This window comes from Pristis pectinata, chromosome 1, assembly GCF_009764475.1.
Source record: "Pristis pectinata isolate sPriPec2 chromosome 1, sPriPec2.1.pri, whole genome shotgun sequence".
NCBI lineage: Eukaryota > Metazoa > Chordata > Chondrichthyes > Rhinopristiformes > Pristidae > Pristis > Pristis pectinata.
Window position 1 is genome coordinate 111,932,813 of NC_067405.1, and position 19,335 is coordinate 111,952,147.

General features: G+C 39.3%; 1 protein-coding gene across 2 annotated transcripts in view; it reads right to left on the reverse strand.

The window, feature by feature from the left end:
* kiaa0586 (KIAA0586 ortholog) overlaps nucleotides 1–19,335 on the reverse strand; it is a 379,886-nt gene that overhangs the window by 87,199 nt on the left and 273,352 nt on the right. For both annotated transcript variants that reach the window (XM_052029700.1, XM_052029708.1), the window contains one exon: nucleotides 16,029–16,112. In XM_052029700.1, coding sequence (XP_051885660.1) covers nucleotides 16,029–16,112 — 84 coding nt within the window. The remainder of the gene's footprint in view (nucleotides 1–16,028; nucleotides 16,113–19,335) is intronic.

Consider the following 19,335-nt stretch of genomic DNA (forward strand, 5'->3'; position numbering starts at 1 on the left):
ATCAAGACCCCTCTCCCTGGTGAATACTGAAGAGAAGTAGTCATTGAGAACTTCTCCCACTTCTGCCGCCTCCAGGCAAATTCTCCCACCTTTGTCCTTAATCGGACCTACCTTCACCCTAGCCATCCTCCTACCCTTCACGTACTTGAAAAAGGCCTTGGGATTTTCCTTAACCCTACTAGCCAAAGCCTTTTCATGTCCCCTTCTAGCTCTCCTCAGCCCTTTCTTAAGTTCCTTCCTCGCTACCCTATATTCCTCACGGGCCCTGTCTGAACCTTGCTGCTTATACCTCACGTATGTTACCTTCTTCTCCCTAACAAGTCATTCCACCTCTCTCGTCACCCACGGTTCCTTCACCCTGCCATTCCTTCTCTGCCTCACCGGGACATATTTATCTCTAACATCCTGCATAAGATCATAAGGCGAACATTTAATGATCCTCGAGAAAGTGGTGGGGCCTTGTTGAATTGCTGTAGTCCTTTTTATTAACGCACTCCTGCAGTGTTGTTAGGTGAAGAGCTTTGGGTTACAGAACAGTAACAATGCAGTAACACAGATATACTTCCAAGTCGAGATTAAGAGTCACATTACAGAGATATACTTCTTGATCCTGTAATAGTTATTGAACAATATTTATGTACTTTTAACAGAGAGGTGGAAAAATAACTATGATTGTGTGACAATCTATAGCCTATATAAAAAAAATCACGTTGGGTTCCTTTTAGAAATATTATGCACCCAATAGTGCCCTTAGTGGAATAACTCACAAGCTGAGATTGCTGTTGAACAGTTTTGGTGTGGCTCAGATCCCTAACTTTGCCTTCTGTATGCATCATGGATATCATCAGAAATAAATGTAAATTGATTGTGTAATGACATATCCAAATATTAGGATGCCAAGGAAGAAGTACTGTAGAAAAACTGCATTCAATCATTTGTGATGAGTTCATGAAATCAACTCAAAATTTAGCTCTCCAGTTCTTGTCTGGCCTGTGACAACAGGAGCTTTGTGATTTAGAATTCTCTGTGGTGCTTTTATGTGGAACAGGATTCTATAGGCTTGTAAAAGTTATATCTACAAAGTAACCCACGTTACAAATGTTATTAGCTTCATTAAGAACATTTTATAAAATTGTCAAACCAAAAATTTAGGAAGTGTAAATGATTATATAAAGCACTTTACAAGATGGTGGTAGCCCTTTAAATGTAAAACGCTTTCTCTTGCCTACTGCCTTCTTCAAGTATGAATATGACAACAGCATATTTCAAATCACATGGCCATAGGGAGATGTGGCAAAAGTATGTACATTGATATGTCATGTGACAGGAAGGAAAAGCACGAATAAGAGTTTTCTGTGTGCTTCAATATGCTTTGCTGTACACATTACTGCTTAATTATATGACACCTTATGGGACAGCCTGATCACAGGATGGATTCAGTCAAAGGCTGTTTCTGTGCATCTGAACTGTTATGGTTGGGAGGAAAGGCAACTGTACAAAAAGCACTGTATTTGGCAAAAGAGCTGAAGAACACTATAAAAAGATGAAACTGAAGCAAAGATTTTATAGCAGTGGCTGAATTATGGCACGCCTGTATGATTTTGACAAGCTGAGGTCAAGCTGCATGAATGATGGATTCAATCACTGATTTCACCTCATGATCACATCGAGTACTCTCTATCTGCCGAAGTGGAGTGTGTCACGTGACCTCAGTTCATTTTAGCTCTGTGCAGTGCCAAACTCTTTTGTTCATAAACAGCTTCAGTCCATGAAAAACCTGAGCTGTTAACATTTAAAGTTTTCTCAAAGTTAAACTTCTACTTTTTAAATTTACTTGTAACAGAGACTTCTGCTTCAAGAACTGCCAATGCAACATTTCACTCAAAAGCATTAAATGGTTCATGCAAAACCCAGAGATCAACTTTCCTGGCAAGGGTTGTGGATTTTCTTGAGGTCTGCACAATTTTAATGCTGTGGCCTCTTGCCAAGACAGATTTCCAGACAAACATTTTTGTGCCAAGCACGCTGCATTTGAAGTTACAAAGCAAAATGAAAGGGCAATCTGTTGTATTTGGTGCTGGAAACCTGAGTGGTTTTAGCTGGCCCAGGCTTCAGTGCAGCATTTTGTTTTTTCTGGTCAGATGCATGTTGTACTTTTTGGAATCAGCATAATACTTTATTGGCCTGGTAATGGAAAAAAGGCATTGTGCCAAAGGCATGAGCTACAGATTAATAAATGTTTTTAAGAGGAAAATGTAATCCACAGCGTAGCCTTATTAAAGTTTACGAAGTACACTGCAGTGCTATGGAAAATAAAATTTACACATGCTGCTCAAACATACTAAGATACTTTTGATTTTGTTTCAGGAGAGGAATACTTGATTTAATGTTTGAAACTCATCAGGATCATTTTATTAAGAACTATAAATTGGAATTACAGGAATTAAAAAAAATTTAAAGGAACACTACAAGAATGCATCAATTATGTGGCAGAAAATTATCACAAGAATAAACCACACTTACAACAATAAACTTGAACATAACTTATGTTCATTCAGTCACATCTGTTACATCCACATGAGGCGAGAGGATGTGACATACTGAACCAATTAAAATATGTAACCCATTGGGAGCAAGAATAATATTTCTCACCATATGTGTAACTTAAACAAAACCTGGTCCAATTATGACTTTGCTGCTCTGACAATTCAACAAATTAAAATAAAACTTTTCTGAGGGCTGCAAAATGCTGGTTCATGCTGTGGTTCAAGAGGCTCAACCGTCACACCACTGAAAGTGAGATGTTGGTTCCCAAAGATGAGTTCCATGCAATTAGTCTCTGATTTTTTAAAAATTAGATTACAACAGTGGCAGCATACCATTGGTATAAACAACTTTGAAACATCCTGAGGTTGTGAAAGGCACAATATAGACGCAAGTCTTTCTGTGCATGCTGGGAGGTGGGAAGAGGATGGAAATATCAAACCAGCTTTTAACATCTAGTTCAAGATTTGCACAGACAAAGACTTAAACCAGATCAGCTATTTGCACTGTCAGATGGAGGAACGGTGTATAAAGTTGTCATTGGGGATAAGTGGGGGATGACGGTTACTTCCAACTTCACAGGGATGCTTGCTGAAACAGGTATTAGCCTCCACGAACATCCAAATCAGGGTCTGATATCAATTTTAGATGTTATAGACAGCTGGGTAGAACACACAACATCCATGGTCCAGTTTTTCCAGGTTTTAAGCCATCTAGCCAGTGGTCCTCAAAGGGTTCACTGGAGGTCTCCTACAAAGAAAAAGTTTTCTTTTCATGCTTTCATTTCTAACACTGTTCATTGCTTTGTAAAAATACTGCAGACTGCTGCTGGCTCATGTTCATGTTTCACTCCTGTTGGCCTTCCCTCAATTGTCTGGATCTACAGGGTGGAACAGCATAGCTAGTGTTATGTTTCTCTGTCTGAGATTTACTTATTCTTTTTGCATGGATCCTTCAGTATGTCTCCCATTCTGGACGGATACACAAATTAAAATAACATTTATCTGTCTCTTTCTTTCTCTCTTTACATATGTCAGTCTTTTTGCTGTCATACAGATTCATTATTCACCTCTCAAGCTATTTATATATTCTTTGACCACCTGAATTTGTTTGTTTCATTTCTGTTTAATCTTTCCCTTCATTCTGTGTTGTTTTTGTAAATCCACTTCTTTTAATCTGCTATTTGAGTTTATTTTCTGTGTTTGTTTTCTTAGCAATGCTTCCGTAGCTATGGCTGTAGAAGTGGAAAGATATCAGTAAGGGTTTGACAAAATAGGGAAGTTGGCCAGAACTTAGTGTAAGCAGGGAAGGACAAATTCAGGTCAGGAAAAAATCAAGTCTAAAGGACTGAGACTTTAATATCTTGCTGTATTTGGATGGAACAGTTGAGCAGTGTAAAAAAAAGGCTATGTCAGTTGAGACTTAATCACACTGGAAATATCCTGTTCATAATTGAAAAAAAATCCTAATAGCATGAAGCATAGACTTTTTTTTCCAAAATAAAAGTAACACAAAAATTAATGCAATGTCTCAGAAGTGTGCTTATGCACACAAGCAATAAATAGCAGTGGCTGTTTTGCACATTCCTTCAGAATTAACTGTTGCAACATGATAGGATATGATGATTATATGATCTGAGACTGGTTCAACCATAACTTGAGTACTGTGATCAGTTCAGGGCACCAGACTTGAGGAAATATATAAATGCTTTAGAGAAGGTGCAGACAAAATTTACTAAAATGATTCCAGGAAGGAGGAATTTTAGTTATGTGAACATATTGGTGTAACTGGGGCTGTTCTGCCTCGAGCAGAGGAGATTGCAAGGGAATCTGATAGACATAATTAAAATCATGAAGGGTATAGACAGAGGAGATAGAGAGAAACTGGTCTTATTGGCAGCAGGTCAAGAACTAGAGGACAAAGAATGAAGGTGATTGGCAAAAAAATTAAAAAATGACATGAAACATTTTTTAAACAGTACCGGGAATGCAATGCCAGAGGCAGAATCAATGGTAGCATACAAAAGGAAGATGGATAAATAAATGAATGGAAAAAAATTGCAGGGCCATAGGGTGCAGGCAAGGCAACGTAACTGGACGGACTGCTCTTATATAGAGCCAATGGTTATTCAATCACGCCAAATGGCCTCCTTCTGTGCTGTAATCATTCCATGACTCTGTGAATTGAACCTTAAAATGCTCCATATTTGTTCATGACAATGACATAACTCTGTGAATTGCGGGGATATACGAGATAGATGTTTGAAATGATACTAACAACAGAGATTTGCATCGTGTGACCTGACCTACAGTGTGAGAGACACGTGACTTGATGTGGAACAGAGTCAAAGTTATCAAATAAACATAAATGAAGCAGCTAACTACAGTTCTGTCTTGTGTTCCACTGAACTTTGAGGCTTTTTGCAATAACATGAATCAATATTGCATTGGCTAGTGACCGTAGGTTATCAAAATAATCAATTCAAAGCAGATAATATATCCATAATTGAAGAAAATTATGTAGCCAAAGAATACAGAATATTGCATGTTTTAGAAGCATAATTTACAAATATGCTCAGTGATCTAGAATATTTCAGTATATTCCTTGATGTCCCTATTAGCAATGATTTTTTTCCAGCCATTTTGTCACTGTTATGTATGGAGTAGTAAGGAAAATGAAAAATAAGTTATGACTAATTTACAAAGGCAAAGTGTTATGATACTCTTGCATTTGAGTCATTAGCTCTACTCAAAAGATTTGAATCCAGGTTGATACTTCAGTGTAGTATCAAGATATAAAAGGAATGTTGGTAGTTCCATTTCCTGGAGGCCTAAAATCAACTTGAATGACTCATCTTCCCTTTCAGTTAGTTGTAAAAGATCCCATTACTCCACTTAAAGAACAGAAGAACGTTTTGGACAACATTTCCCCTTCAAGGTCAAAGTCGAGTTTATTGTCATAGGCACAGTACGTGTATGCACAGGTGCAATGAAAATCTTACTTGCAGCAGCATCACAGGCACATCATCATATAATCAGAGTTCACAAGAAAAACATAGGTTAAACAATTTTCACAAGAAAGAACACAATTACAACAAAAAAGTTAATTTTAGTACAAACAGCAACATTGGTATTGGTATATTATTGTCACATGTACTGAGGTACAGTGAAAAACTTGTCTCACAAACCAATTTTACAGGTCAATTCATTACACAGTGCAGTTACATCAAGTTAGTACAGAGTGCATTGATGTAGTACAGGTAAAAACAATAACAGTACAGAGTAAAGTGTCACAGTTACAGAGAAAGTGCAGCGCAATAAGGTGCAAGGTCACAACAAGGTAGATTGTGAGGTCAGAGTCCATCTCATTGTATAAGGGAACTGTTCAATAGTCTTATCACAGTGCGGTAGAAGTTGTCCTTAATTCTACCCGATGGAAGAGGAGAGAAGAGAGAATGTCCCGGGTGGGTGGGGCCTTTGATTATGCTGGCTGCTACACCAAGACAACGAGAGGTAAAGACAGAGTCCAAGGAGGGGAGACTGGTGTCCGTTATGTCCACAACTCTTTGCAGCTTCTTGCGGTCTTGGGCAGAGCAGTTGCCATACCAAGCCGTGATACATCCTGATAGGATGCTTTCTATGGTGCATTGGGAAAAGTTGGTGAGAGTCAAAGGGGACAAACCAAATTTCTTTAGCCTCTTGAGGAAATGGAGGCGCTGGTGAGCTTTCTTGGCCATGGCATCCACGTGGTTTGTCCAGGACAGGTTGTTGGTGATGTTCACTCCCAGGAACTTGAAGCTGTCAACCCTCTCGACCTCAGCACCATTGATGTAGACAGGTGTATGTACACTGCCCCCTTTCCTGAAGTCAATGACCAGCTCTTTAGTTTTGTTGACATTGAGGGAAAGGTTGTTGTCATGACACCATTCCACTAAGCTCTCTATCTCCTCCCTGTACTCCGACTCATCACTTTGAGATACGGCCTACAACGGTGGTATCATCTGCAAACTTGTAGATGGAGTTAGAGCAAAATCTGGCCACACAGTCATGAGTGTATAGGGAGTAGAGTAGAGGGCTGAGGATGCAGCCTTGAGGTGCACCAGTGTTGAGAATAATCGTGCCGGAGGAATTGCTGCCTATCCTCACTGACTGCGGTCTGTTTGTTAGAAAGTCAAGGATCCAGTTACAGAGGGAGATGTTGAGTCCTGGGTCTCGGAGTTTGGTGACAAGCTTGCTTGGTATTATTGTATTGAAGGCAGAGATGTAGTCAATAAAAAATAGTCTAACGTAAATGCCTTAACTGTCCAGATGCTCCAGAGCTGAGTGAAGGGCCAGGGAGATGGCATCTGCTGTAGACCTGTTTCGGCGATAGGCGAATTGCAATGGGTCCAAATTGATGATTAATTTTTCTTTTGTGGAACTTGTTGGACATAAAATGTCTGCCACATTTGCTCACAACTGCAGCTAAGGACTATACTTTAAAAGTAATTTGTTGGTAGAATACTTTGGGGTTGAGTGAAGAAGTGAAAGGCATTCTACAAACGGTGGTTCTTTCATCTTTCAGTTAGTAATTCTGAAGTTATTGGGGAAAAATCAGCTAATAATCCTTAATGCACCATTTTTTATTCTGTACTTGCTTAGTTTTAGTCTTGCTAGCAACACAGTTTGAATTAATTTTAAGTAACTGCACTTACATGTTGTTGTGGCCAGCAGCCAAGTAAGGAAATGGAAACAACTGCCTCTAAGATTTACTGTTCCCCAGCAGATTCGACAGCAAAATTAAGAAAAAGACATATATGCTATAATATTTGCCTGATATGTCAAATGACTCTACTGTAAAGCAACTTGTTTACTTGTATGGGATGGTGAGAAGAGGCACAATTGGTAAGAATATCTGGATTGCACTTGCCGATCTCTAGTTTTACATCATTGTTGGCATAAGACTAAGCAGAGGTCCGCTCATCCAGAAGCATTACGTACATAGAGAGGGAATATATTCATGGGCCAAATGCAGGCAAATGGGACTAGTTTCGTGGGCACCATCAAACTAACATGGACGAGTTGGGGCAAAGTGTATTATTCTATGACTCTCTATTCATTGTGAAAGAGGAAAAGACTACACATTTGATGCAACTAATGCATTTGCTTTAATATTACAAGCACTTAATACAAATTACCTTCCATGTAGTTTATCAGTAATATATTTCACAATTAAAATATTTACTAAATGAATATAAGGACTGAAGGGTGTTCTGGTCAACATTTCACCTATAACCAGCAACATTAAAAATAGATGATTAATTCAAAAATGAGTGCCATATTTGCCTATAACAGCAACTATTGTTTGACAATACTTTAAAAATAATTTATTGGCAGTCAAATAGTCAGAGACCGTCTAAAGACATGAAAAGCACACTACAGATTATGGTTTGTTGGTGATGCTTGACTTCAGTTTTCTTTTAGGTGGTAAGAAGTACTGTTGTAATTATGAAGTAATTGGAATAACTTGAAGTCAGTTGTTGAAAGAAATTTCTGTTAAATAGTTCTTTACCTGCAGATTTTTCTTCCAGAGATGTTAAATAAATCATAATCATTAACTATTTTAAAATCTAAAAGCAAAATTCCTGCTAAAATAGTTTATTTTTTCCCGAGATGTTAAAGAAATTCTGTTCATACTGTGTTGCAAATGCCCAGCAGAGTGCAGTACACAGTAAGAGGATTGTTCCACACAGAGCCATTTTCTTGAAATAACATGTCCATGTGATTTTAGGAGAATATCTTTAAAAAAAGTCTGTAAACCTATTAAGGCTTACTACATAGCTTCAAGAATGAATGACTTCGTCCCAGTGTTGTTAGAAACCTGATAACATTGACTGAACATTATCTCATGAAAGTGTTATGTTATAGGAAAGAATGTTTTATACATTCTCTGACTGTCAGGGCCCACCAAATAAATCCTTTCAAAGAAGAATGGCAATCAAGGTGTTGTACATGTATCATTACCAATGTGTTTCACTGAGAAACATTTTCAAACTGCTTGTGCTGTGTTCTTTATACATTCTTAGTATGCCTTCTTCACCACCCTATCCATCTGTGTTGCCTCTTTCTGGTAACTATGGACTTGGATCCCTTGGTCTCTCTGTTCATCAACATTCCTTGGTGCCCTACCATTTACTGTATATGTCCTATTCCTATTTGATCTTCCAAAATGCATCACCTTTCCCTTGTCAGGATTAAATTCTATCTGCCAATTCTCCACCCAATCTGTATCTGTATTCTGCTGTAGCCTCAGACAATCTGATCATCTGATAAGATAAGATAAGACAATCTGTCATCTGATAAAATATCTTTATTAGTCACATGTACATCGAAACACACAGTAAAATGCATCTTTTGCATAGTTTTCTGGGGGCAGCCCCACAAGTGTCGCCATGCTTCCAGCGCCAACATAGCATGCCCACAACTTCCTAACCTGTACGCCTTTGGAATGTGGGAGGAAACTGGAGCACTTGGAGGAAACCCACGCAGACACAGGAAGAATGTACAAACTCCTTACAGAGTGGCCGGAATTGAACCTGGGTCACTGGCACTGTAAGGCGTTACGCTAACCGTTACATTACTGTGCCTTAATCATAGTCCCTACATTCACATCCAAGTCACCAATGTATATCACAAACAGCAGATGTCCCAGTACTAATGCCTGCTGTACATCACTACTATCAGACTTCCAGTCAGAAAAACATCCTTTCACCACTACCTTCTGCCTCCTATCACCAAGCCAATTTTGGATCCAACTAGACAGTTATCCTTGGATCCCATATGTCTTTAACTTTCTGAATCAGCCTACCATGCAGGACCGTGTCACATCCCTTGCTAAAGACAACATCTACCGCCACCCTGCCTTCATCAATTTCCTTTATTACCTCCTCAAGTTAGTGAGGCAGGATTTTCCCTGCAATATGCCATACTGGCTATCCGTGATCAGTCCATGCCTCTCCAAATGTACATAGGTCCTGTCCCAGAGAACCTTCTGACATACGGCTCATTGGTCTGCTGGCTTATCCTTGCTGCCCTTCTTAAATAAAAGAACAACATTAGCTATCCTCCAGTCTTCCAATACCTCACCAGTGGCTAACAAAGATACAAAAATCTCTGTCCAGGCCCCAACAATCTCTTCCCTTGTTTCCAATAGCATTCTGGGATAGATATAAGCTGGCCCCCGGGACTTATCCACCCTTATGTGTTCCAATACATCTAACATCTCCACTTTCTTAATATTGACATGCTCCAGAGTATCAACAATTCCCTCCCTGAACTCACTATCCTCCGTGACCTTGGTGAATACAGATGAAGAGTATTCACTCACTATCTGGAGGCCTACGGTATGACTTCAGCAAAGTGACTTCTCATCTCTTATTCTAAAGATCTTGTTGGAAGATCCATCCACATTATCCTCTCTATGTACTGCAGTGATGTTCTCCCTAATCAGAAGTGTGACTCTCCCTCCTCTTTTGTATCCCCCTCTGTCACATTTGAAACTTCAGTGCCCCAGAATGTTGAGCTGCCAGTCCTGCCCTTCCCTCAATGATGTTTCTGTGATTGCAATAATATCATAATCCCATGTGCTGATCCATGCTCTTAGCTTATGTGATTTATCTGTGAGCTTCCTTGCATTAAGGTAAATGCAGTTAAACCTACCAGCCCACCACCCCCTCCCCCAACCATGCTCCCTAGCATCCGTCTGGTCTGCCCACTAGACTTGTTTGATTTATCCTCTGTAATTGAGTCAATCTCCCCATCTGCCACACTGCTACTGAGTTCTCCAACCCCTGCCAAATTAGTTTAAATGCTACTGAGTAATGTGAGCAAACCTCCCTGCAAGGATTCCAGTCCCCTTCCAGTTCAGGTGTAACCCAACCTTCTTGTACAGATCAACCTGCCCCAGAAGCAATCCCAATGATCCAAGTACCTAAAGCTCCAGCTCTTCAGCCACTATTCACCTGTCCTATCCTCCTATTTTTATCCTAGCTAGCATGTGGCACCGGGAGTGATCCCATGATTATGATCCAAGGGGTTCTGCTTTTTAATCTTCTGCTTGACTCCCTAAATTCACTCTGCAGGACCTCATTCATCTTTCTGTCTATGCCATCGGCACCAAAGTTCACTATGACCTCCAGCTGTTCTCCATTCCCTTTCAGAGTGTTCAGTGAACATGTCTCTATACCACATACTTGACATATTTTGGAAGATTTTGAGATACACCCAAACATATGGCTTAAGTTTGCAAGTGTGCACATTAAATGGTTTTATTGTCACAAAGTTAAAGCAATCAGATTGCATCCTCCGAGTGTATATAGATTTGACTAAACTGGAGCAGAGCAAGTCATCGACTGCATATGGCTGTGTTCTGCATTGCTCAGTTCATTCAGACACATTAAAGAAAAACTAATATATTTAAAGCAGGAACATTTGTTTATTCATTTTCAAAAGTCGTGAATGGAGATTGGTATTCTTCACTGAAACTTCAGGCAGTCTAAATTGTTAAAACAAAACTTACATTTGCAAAAATATTGCACCAATGCACATGAGGCATCAAGTGTTTTATTCAGCTACTAACACAATGAAAAATGACAGAAATTTGCAGAGCATTCATCCTTACCACTTGCACGAGATTGTCTGTACTGTAGTAAGCAGTCTGGCCCTTCAAGCCCATGCCAGCTCCTTAAAGGCAGTTCCATCAGTCCCGGTCCCCCACTTTTACATGTAGCCTACAAATAATTATCCCCTCAAATGCCTTTTGAAGGTCTTTAATGGCTTTTTCTCCACCACCCTTACAGGTAGTAAATTCCAAATTATAATCACTCTCTGAACAAAGAAAGTTTTTCCTTAAATCTCCTCTTCCTTCCTGGAGTTTCCCCCATCACTCTGAACCTGTGCTCCCTGGTCCTCATGCCATCCACTAATGGGAACAGCTTCCTTCTACTTACTCTGTCAAAACATGCCCTTGTATATCACTTATAAAATCTCCTCTCAAAGTTCTTAACTCCAAAGAGAACAACCATTGCTTCACCAGTCCAACCCAGTGACCAAAATCTCTCATCTCTGGAGATATCCTAGTAAATCTTGTAGGACTTGCATTTGCTTTGTAAAATATAGTGATATGAATTGGATGCAATACTCCAAGTGAGATATGATCCATATTAAACAAAGTTAAAGTGCAATATCATTGTGTTTTGTACTCTTTGCCTCTACTTGTGAATCACAGGCTCACAAATGCTTTACTAACTGCTCTCTCAACATGTCATGGCACTACCGAAGATTTATGCACATGTCCAGCTAATCCTCTAGCCCCTGTGTACCCTGTAGAAATGTGCATTTCACCTTTATTGTCTTTTTTATTCTGTCAAAATGCATCACTTCCAAATTTTCTGCATTAAATTTCATCTGTCACATTTGCCAAACTGTCAAACTCAACGTTGCCAACGAGTCATCCAGCACAGAAACACGACCTTCAGCCCACCATGAACATGCCAGTCATAGTTATCTACATACCTGCAACATTCATATAAAATGATTAATGTACACGATAAACAGGAAAGGTCCCAGTACCAAGCCCTCAAAACCGCCCCTGGAGCTGTGAGGTGACAGCTGCTACACCACCAAGCTGCCCTTCTCTGTTTAATTACAGGTCTTCTCCAAGTTACAAATGCCCAACTTATGGACAGCCCGTACATATGAATGAGCATTTGAGAGACTGGTTGGATGGACATGGATGGATTTGCTCCTTCTGCCCCCACCCTCACCCCGCCCTGAGCCGCAACAGTTGAGGCAGGGTGAAGCCAAGCAGAGCTGGGTGCGCTGAGCAGATTCACTTACTCACTCACCGAGTCAGTGACGCCAGCTGGCAGCCACTCTCTCCCTGCCTGCTCACTCTCTTGTCACAGCTGTTTCTGTGATCCTCTCTCACACACTATTTTTGTTCAATTCCAACTTATGAACAGTTCGAGTTACAAACAGTTCTCAGGAACAGAATCCTGTTGTAACCTGGGAACTGCCTGCATATTCACTATCTCCTTTGTCATCCAGAGAGCTCCGGTTTTGGTTCCATTACTAAACTGAACCTTATGACATGATGATCAATATTCTCCAAATCTTCTCCCATTGAGATTGCATCCATCTGGCCCTCTCAATGCTTGAGTGACTTTTGGTCAAATAAAATGGTCTAAAGTTGAAATCCACTCCATTTGACACATTTATAGATTTTGCTAAAATCTCAAAGCATATCATCAAGTTCTGTGGTACAAGCCCATAGTTACCAGCAGCCTTAATAGTTTACCTTATCTACTTTTCTAACATCAGCCAAGAATTGCAAAGCTATTCAACCAGGGCACTCAAGCCAAATTTCGCGTGCACTTTCCATGATAAGTTACTGAACAGTGATCAGAAGCAGTGACTTTGGCTGTTTTTTTCCCTCCCAATTCTGAGGTATTGAAACCCAATGACAAATGCCATCCTTGCTGAGGTCCACAAACTTATCACAGATTAGGGATAAGAAAGCAGACCTTTGGCCTGTGCAGACTGATACACACAGTCAATGCCTTTAACTGTTAGATGATAAAAGTAAACTGCCAAGTTGATGTTGGAGATATTTGAATGTACACATTTGATAAGCAAAATTGAAAAAATGAATATTATTGCTTTAAATATTCTGGAGAGAATCATTCTACTATTAATTTAACTGTCAGATATACTTCTGTACAGAGTAAAACAAATTGTACTTTAAGGCACATGCAGGATTTTACTTCTCAGCTGGTCTAAAGGTCTATTATGAGATAGCTGTGTTTACCCAGGGTGGCAGTGGGATATAATGTCAATCTTGTGTTGAGAGAAAAAAATTGGTTGACATTCTCTTTCCAACCTATAACTACTAGAACCATTAATAAGAACAGGTTAGGGCATCTCCACGATCAATTAACTTGATTGGACCATCCACGAAAAATTGCCATCAGGGGAAGTTACGTGATGCCCCCTACCACCAATGGAAACATGCCTGGCAAATTTGTGCAAGAATCCACACTTCAGAAAGGGAAGTAAATAAAAAAAAAACAATTTTGCATAATGGTCCAGTCACTGCCACCAAAGAACAATACTAACTGCTGCTCACCTCTAATTTCACACAAAAAAAATCCAGTGAGAAAGTGTAAGAGGAAGAATACAATACAGACTGATATGGAGCAACAAAACGTTTTTTTTTGTTTGTGGGGGAGGAAGATTGCAACTGGAAGAATTTTTGATTTTGTAGTTATGGCATGAGTGTTGTGGTTAGATTCATTTATTTCCCTCCATTTTCAGGTTGTCTGTGTCCATAGTAACTGAGTAAATATTTTACTGCAGCGTTATGCAGCTTCTATATTTTCCTATTTTTTTCAGGGAAATAGGAACCTCATGAGCTGTAGTATCTGCACTGCACAATTGGTCCATAAGCTCAGCCCTGTGTGATTACCCCAAAAGCTACATAGCATTTGATTGGTCTAGAGTTTCATTCTATGTGACTGGCCTAGCAGCACTATAAAGTTTTGATTGGTGTAAGAGCTCTGCACTGTATTATTAGTCAAGGTGCAATGTACTATTTGATTGGTCTAAGAGTTCTGCACTATATGACAGATTTAAGAGCCTTGCTTCTCCACACTAACAATTGTTAAAAATAACTACCTGACTGCTGTATTCCATTAAAATATTTCCTCCAAGCAATGACTGGGGAATTATGATAATCAGGGAGAAAAAAAATGAAAAGCTTGTCTGGAGGCCATTTGCAGCAGAAGGTAAAAGATGTACATTCGAGTTATAAAGCATTACCATACCATTCCAGTAGTGTTCAAATTTTAATCATCATTTTTCTTCTGCCTTTCTTTAAAATCTCTTAAATTTGCAAATACCAAATATGGAAAGACAAAGACCATACACACCCACTTGGAATCAAAAGATTTCAGTTCACTTATAGAGCAGTGCTGCTCTTTAAATGAATTTAATGTAATGTTCCAAAGTGAAGAATACCTAGAAACAGTGAAAGTTATATAACATGTAATTTGACTTACTGTTAGTTGACAACCATTCTGCTGTGTTACTAATATTATTTTAGGGGTCAGAAAATCATTTCATGGTAATGCTATTATCAACATTAAGGTAATTGATACTGTATTTTTGTCAATGGTAATTTATAGCAGAGTAATAATCCTGTCACCATTTTAAGGCTAGAATTCAGAATCTTAAGGAGCTGACTGCAGCTATATGATCCTATCAAAGCCTGTTCCTATACTTTAGATAATTGAACAAGATTATTGAAGACATCATTCAATTTAGTTTGGGGAGAGACAGTTAGAGAAGGGGGAAGAAAGAGAGAGAGCGAGAGAGAGAGATAGAGAGAGAGAGAGTGAGAGAGAGGCAACAACAGGGAGGAAGATGTTGAAAATTCTATTTATTCAATGTATGACAAAGTCTGTATAATCAGCCATTATCATCAAGAGCAATACTAAGCTTCCCCCCCTCCCCCCCCCCCCCCAAATGTAACAAATAACATATTAAATATTTCCACCCAGAGCCTTTTCACATGTAGGTAACTGCACTGGTTCATAATTTTGGAGGATATTTTAGTTGAAACTAAACTCCACAAGGTAACACTGTGATCAAAATGTAACAGGTAGGATGTGTGTGCTCTAACAGCAGCCATGAATCTGTATTCTGTACAAACAAGCTTTGTGTGTGATAGCGTTGCGGTAGAAAACTCAGCAGTACTTATCAGATGATTGTTGCTATGGTTACCACTGACACTGCTGTTGAAAGTTGTGCGCAGCTGCTTGAATTTATTTTCAGCCACCGGCAGCTCATGGGGAGTTGGTTCCGTTCAGCTTATTAACTCAGGTGGAGGCACCTCCACATCTCATGTGCATGAAACAAATTTTATATCACATAGTGGTAATCCCCACATGTGTTATATAATGTTACTTATGTTTCAATTCCCCCATGAAAGTAATATTTATATTCTTGAAGTGGTAAGCATTTTCACTCAGTGGAAACACAGATCTATATTTTCATCCAAAGATTATTTCCTAAACATACACACGGCCTCTTATTCTGCCATCTGGGGTGCACATGGCACAATGTTCTTCCCCCAGAATACAATAACTTATCATTCATTGAGAAAGAAATGCATTATTGGGAAGATTTCCTAGTATCATGTTAGAATGCATTCTGCACAATTTTCATTGATTGCCTTCAGTACAGTTGGCAATTGTTTAACTATTGTTCTCAGTTTTGCTAACAGCATGGAATTTAATCTCGCCAATTAACATTTCCACAGTGCAGGAATATGGATGTTTTTTCTCATCAGTAGTATGTTGTTTCAATAAAAAGGTAAAATACTTGTTAAATAATTTCCTTCATTGGAGTAATTTAGATGTGAATAAATAAATGCAAACTTGTATTTACCTTTGGTAAATCAGCAACTGCAATATAACTGGTTCCTGGGAATCCAGTGCCATCCTCCTCTTCATTTTCTACCAGTTGTGGAGACTAGAAATAGGGGAAAATAATTGATTAGAGCAGATATTCTTTCCAATGTTGAGCAAACAATGAAGCTTATTTCTGTCCATTTCTTCCCAATATTTACAAACTACATTGTTGCTTAATGGTTCATTAATACACCACATTCTCATTATCCACAAGAGACAGGTACACAGACTTCCCGTTGATACAAAATATGGTGATATGTCTAAGACTGCTGCCATGACACTGCTGTATTAACATACAGCAGTCAACGCCATCCATAGATTTGACTACTTCCATGCAAGTTCCAGCTTGTCAAAACAAACGCAGTTTTGCTTTTGATCTACTGCAATCTTATAGGGAGGAAATTGATTAGCTTCTGACTTTTCTCACCATCCATGGCAGCAAATAGCACAACCACCAACAGTCGCAAATTCCAGCGGTAAATCTACCCATATTCCTGACTCCCAGGTTTGCAGACCCCAACCCTGGCCACACACCCAGCCCAATAGCTTGCAGATGTGTACAAGGCAATAACATATCTGTTGAGTCCTTAAATTCAATGACTGACAAAGTTTTAGAACATCATCTTTTACCTGCTGATTTGGTGATTGCTTTGCAGAGCACCTCTGTTCAGTCCATAAAGGCCGCCCTGATCTTCCATTCCCTGAAACTTCAATTCCAAGTCCACTTTGACCTCTGTCTTTGGCCTCCTACAATGCTCCAATAATGTCCAACAAAAGCTTAAGGAACAGCACCTCACCTTCTAACTGGATATGTTGAAGTCCTTAGGCCTTAATACTGATCAGGAAACATCACAGCTTGGTATGGCAACTGCTCTGCCCAAGACCATAAGAAATTGTAGAGAGTTGTGGACACAGCGCAGCACATCATGAAAACCAGCCTCCCCTCCATGGACTCTGTCAACACCTCTTGTGGCCCTGGGAAAGCAGCCAGCATTGTCAAAGACCCCTCCCACCCCAGTCATTCTCTCTTCTTCCTCCTTCCATCAGGCAGAAGCTACAAAAGCTTGAAAATGTGCACCACCAGGCTCAAGGACAGCTTCTATCTCACTGTAATAAGACTCTTGAATGGACCTCTTGTACAATAAAGTTGAACTCTTGATCTCACAATCTATCTCCTTATGGCGCTTGCATCTTATTGTCTACCTGCACTGCACTTTCTATGTAATTGTAACTGTAACACTATATTCTGCATTCTATTATTGCTTTTCCCTTTGTACTACCTCAATGTACTTATGCTTTGAAATGATCTGTGTCGATGGCATACAAATCAAGGCTTTTCACCGTGCCTCGGTACCTGTGACAATAATAAACCAATTACCAATTGGGCAACCACTTTCTTTCCTCACAGATGTGTCTGTACCTTTTTATTTACATTGTTCTCTTTTTATCTTTTCTGTCTTCCACTGCCTGTATTTAATGCAGGGATATTTATATGATAGGGTACTCTCTAACTCTCCTCTCCCCTCTCTGCAACTCAACACATTCATTTTCTCATTTGCCCATTTCTGTTAAAGCGTCTTGGATTTGAAATGCTGACTCTGTTGCACTGATACAGCATGACCTCCTGAGACCCTCCACTGATTTTTGTTTCAGATTTGCAGCATCTGCATTTTTGCTCCAATTAGAAACAAGAATACATTGCTTTCTAACTAGCAAAACATTTTTGGAAGGGACAATGTAAATGCAATGCATGTTAAATATTTATTAACAAAAGTTGACAGAGCAGTAGAACAAAGGTATGTCTAAATTCATTTGTATTAAGAAAGGCAACATGCTATTTCATCAACAGAGCAGGTAAGGCTTTGCTAACCTATTCTATATTCTAGTTGGAGATGTTTCACCAATACAGTTCACACAAATCACCTTCATTTTACTGATTTGTGTTTCAGTCACATACGTTAGCAGTTGATTTCAATCAGTAAGAAATGTTTGTATGAACTTTGATCCATTAAGAGTGATCACAAATTTCCATTTAGTGACCTCAGCTCAGAATCAGATTTATTATCACCGACTTATATCACGTGAAATTTGTTGTTTTGCAGCAGCAGTACACTGCAAATACATAAAATTATTATAAATTACAAAAATAAGTAGATAATGCAAAAAAAAGGAATAACAAGGTAGTGTTCATGGGTTCATGGACCGTTCAGAAATCTGATGGCAGAGGGGAAGAAGCTGTTCCTAAATTGTTGAGTGTGGGTCTTCAGGCTCCTGTACCTCCTTCCCAAAGGTAGTAACGAGAAGAGGGCATTGGCCCAGATGGTGAAGGTCCTTAGTGATGGATGCCACCTTCTTGAGGCACCGCCTCTTGAAGATGTCCTTGATGGCAGGGAGGGTTGTGTCGTGGGGAATAATTAAAGAATAATTAAATATATTTAAATGAACTCAATTAATTCAAAAAGGTAAATTACTTGAAATTTATCTAATCCTTTGAAACTATTTTGCTCCATTGAAATGAATGAAATCACTGAACCTGCACCAAGGCTAACCTAGAATGGGTTCTGAGGCCAGATGTCTTAGTGCAATTGCCGGGCAACTGCAGCACACTGGAACTTCTATGGTTGGAGTCCAACATCAGAACACAATCAGAATGGCAACGGCGAAGACCTCCCAGGAAATTCAGGGCTTCCACTTCTGTGCCTCAGAAGTGTTATAGATTAGCAATCTGATCCTCCTCGTAAAAAAATCTTGTGCACCGATGATATAAGAAAATTGAGGGAAATGCTCGAAAATGGGGCACTGCCTATATTTCTGCTATTTCACTCAGGAGGTAGAGATGGAAGATTGTGCGTGGGCTGCTCATACAAATTTCTAGTTCTCTGGTTTTCTAGCATAGCTTCTGCCGGATGCCACAGCTCCAAATGTAAGCTACTGTATTTCAGTAAAGCAATACTGATTGAGTGATGTTGAAAATATAGTGTAGTAATAAACAAGTCTTTCTCAGGAAGGTAGGCTGTGACTGATGGAGTACCACTGTCCCCAGATATTCACAACCTGTATCAGTGATTTGCACTTAGGAAAATAAATGTAATGTTTCCAAATTTACTGATGACATGAAATTAAATGGGAATGTGAGGAGTGATAAGGATACAGAGAGGCTTCAAGCAATTTAAGTGAGCAGGGTATGGCAGATGGAACATAATGTGAAAAAGAATGGGGTTAACCACTTCAGTAAAACAGAAAAATGCTGAGTCTTTTTCAAATGGTGACAGATTGGAAAGTGT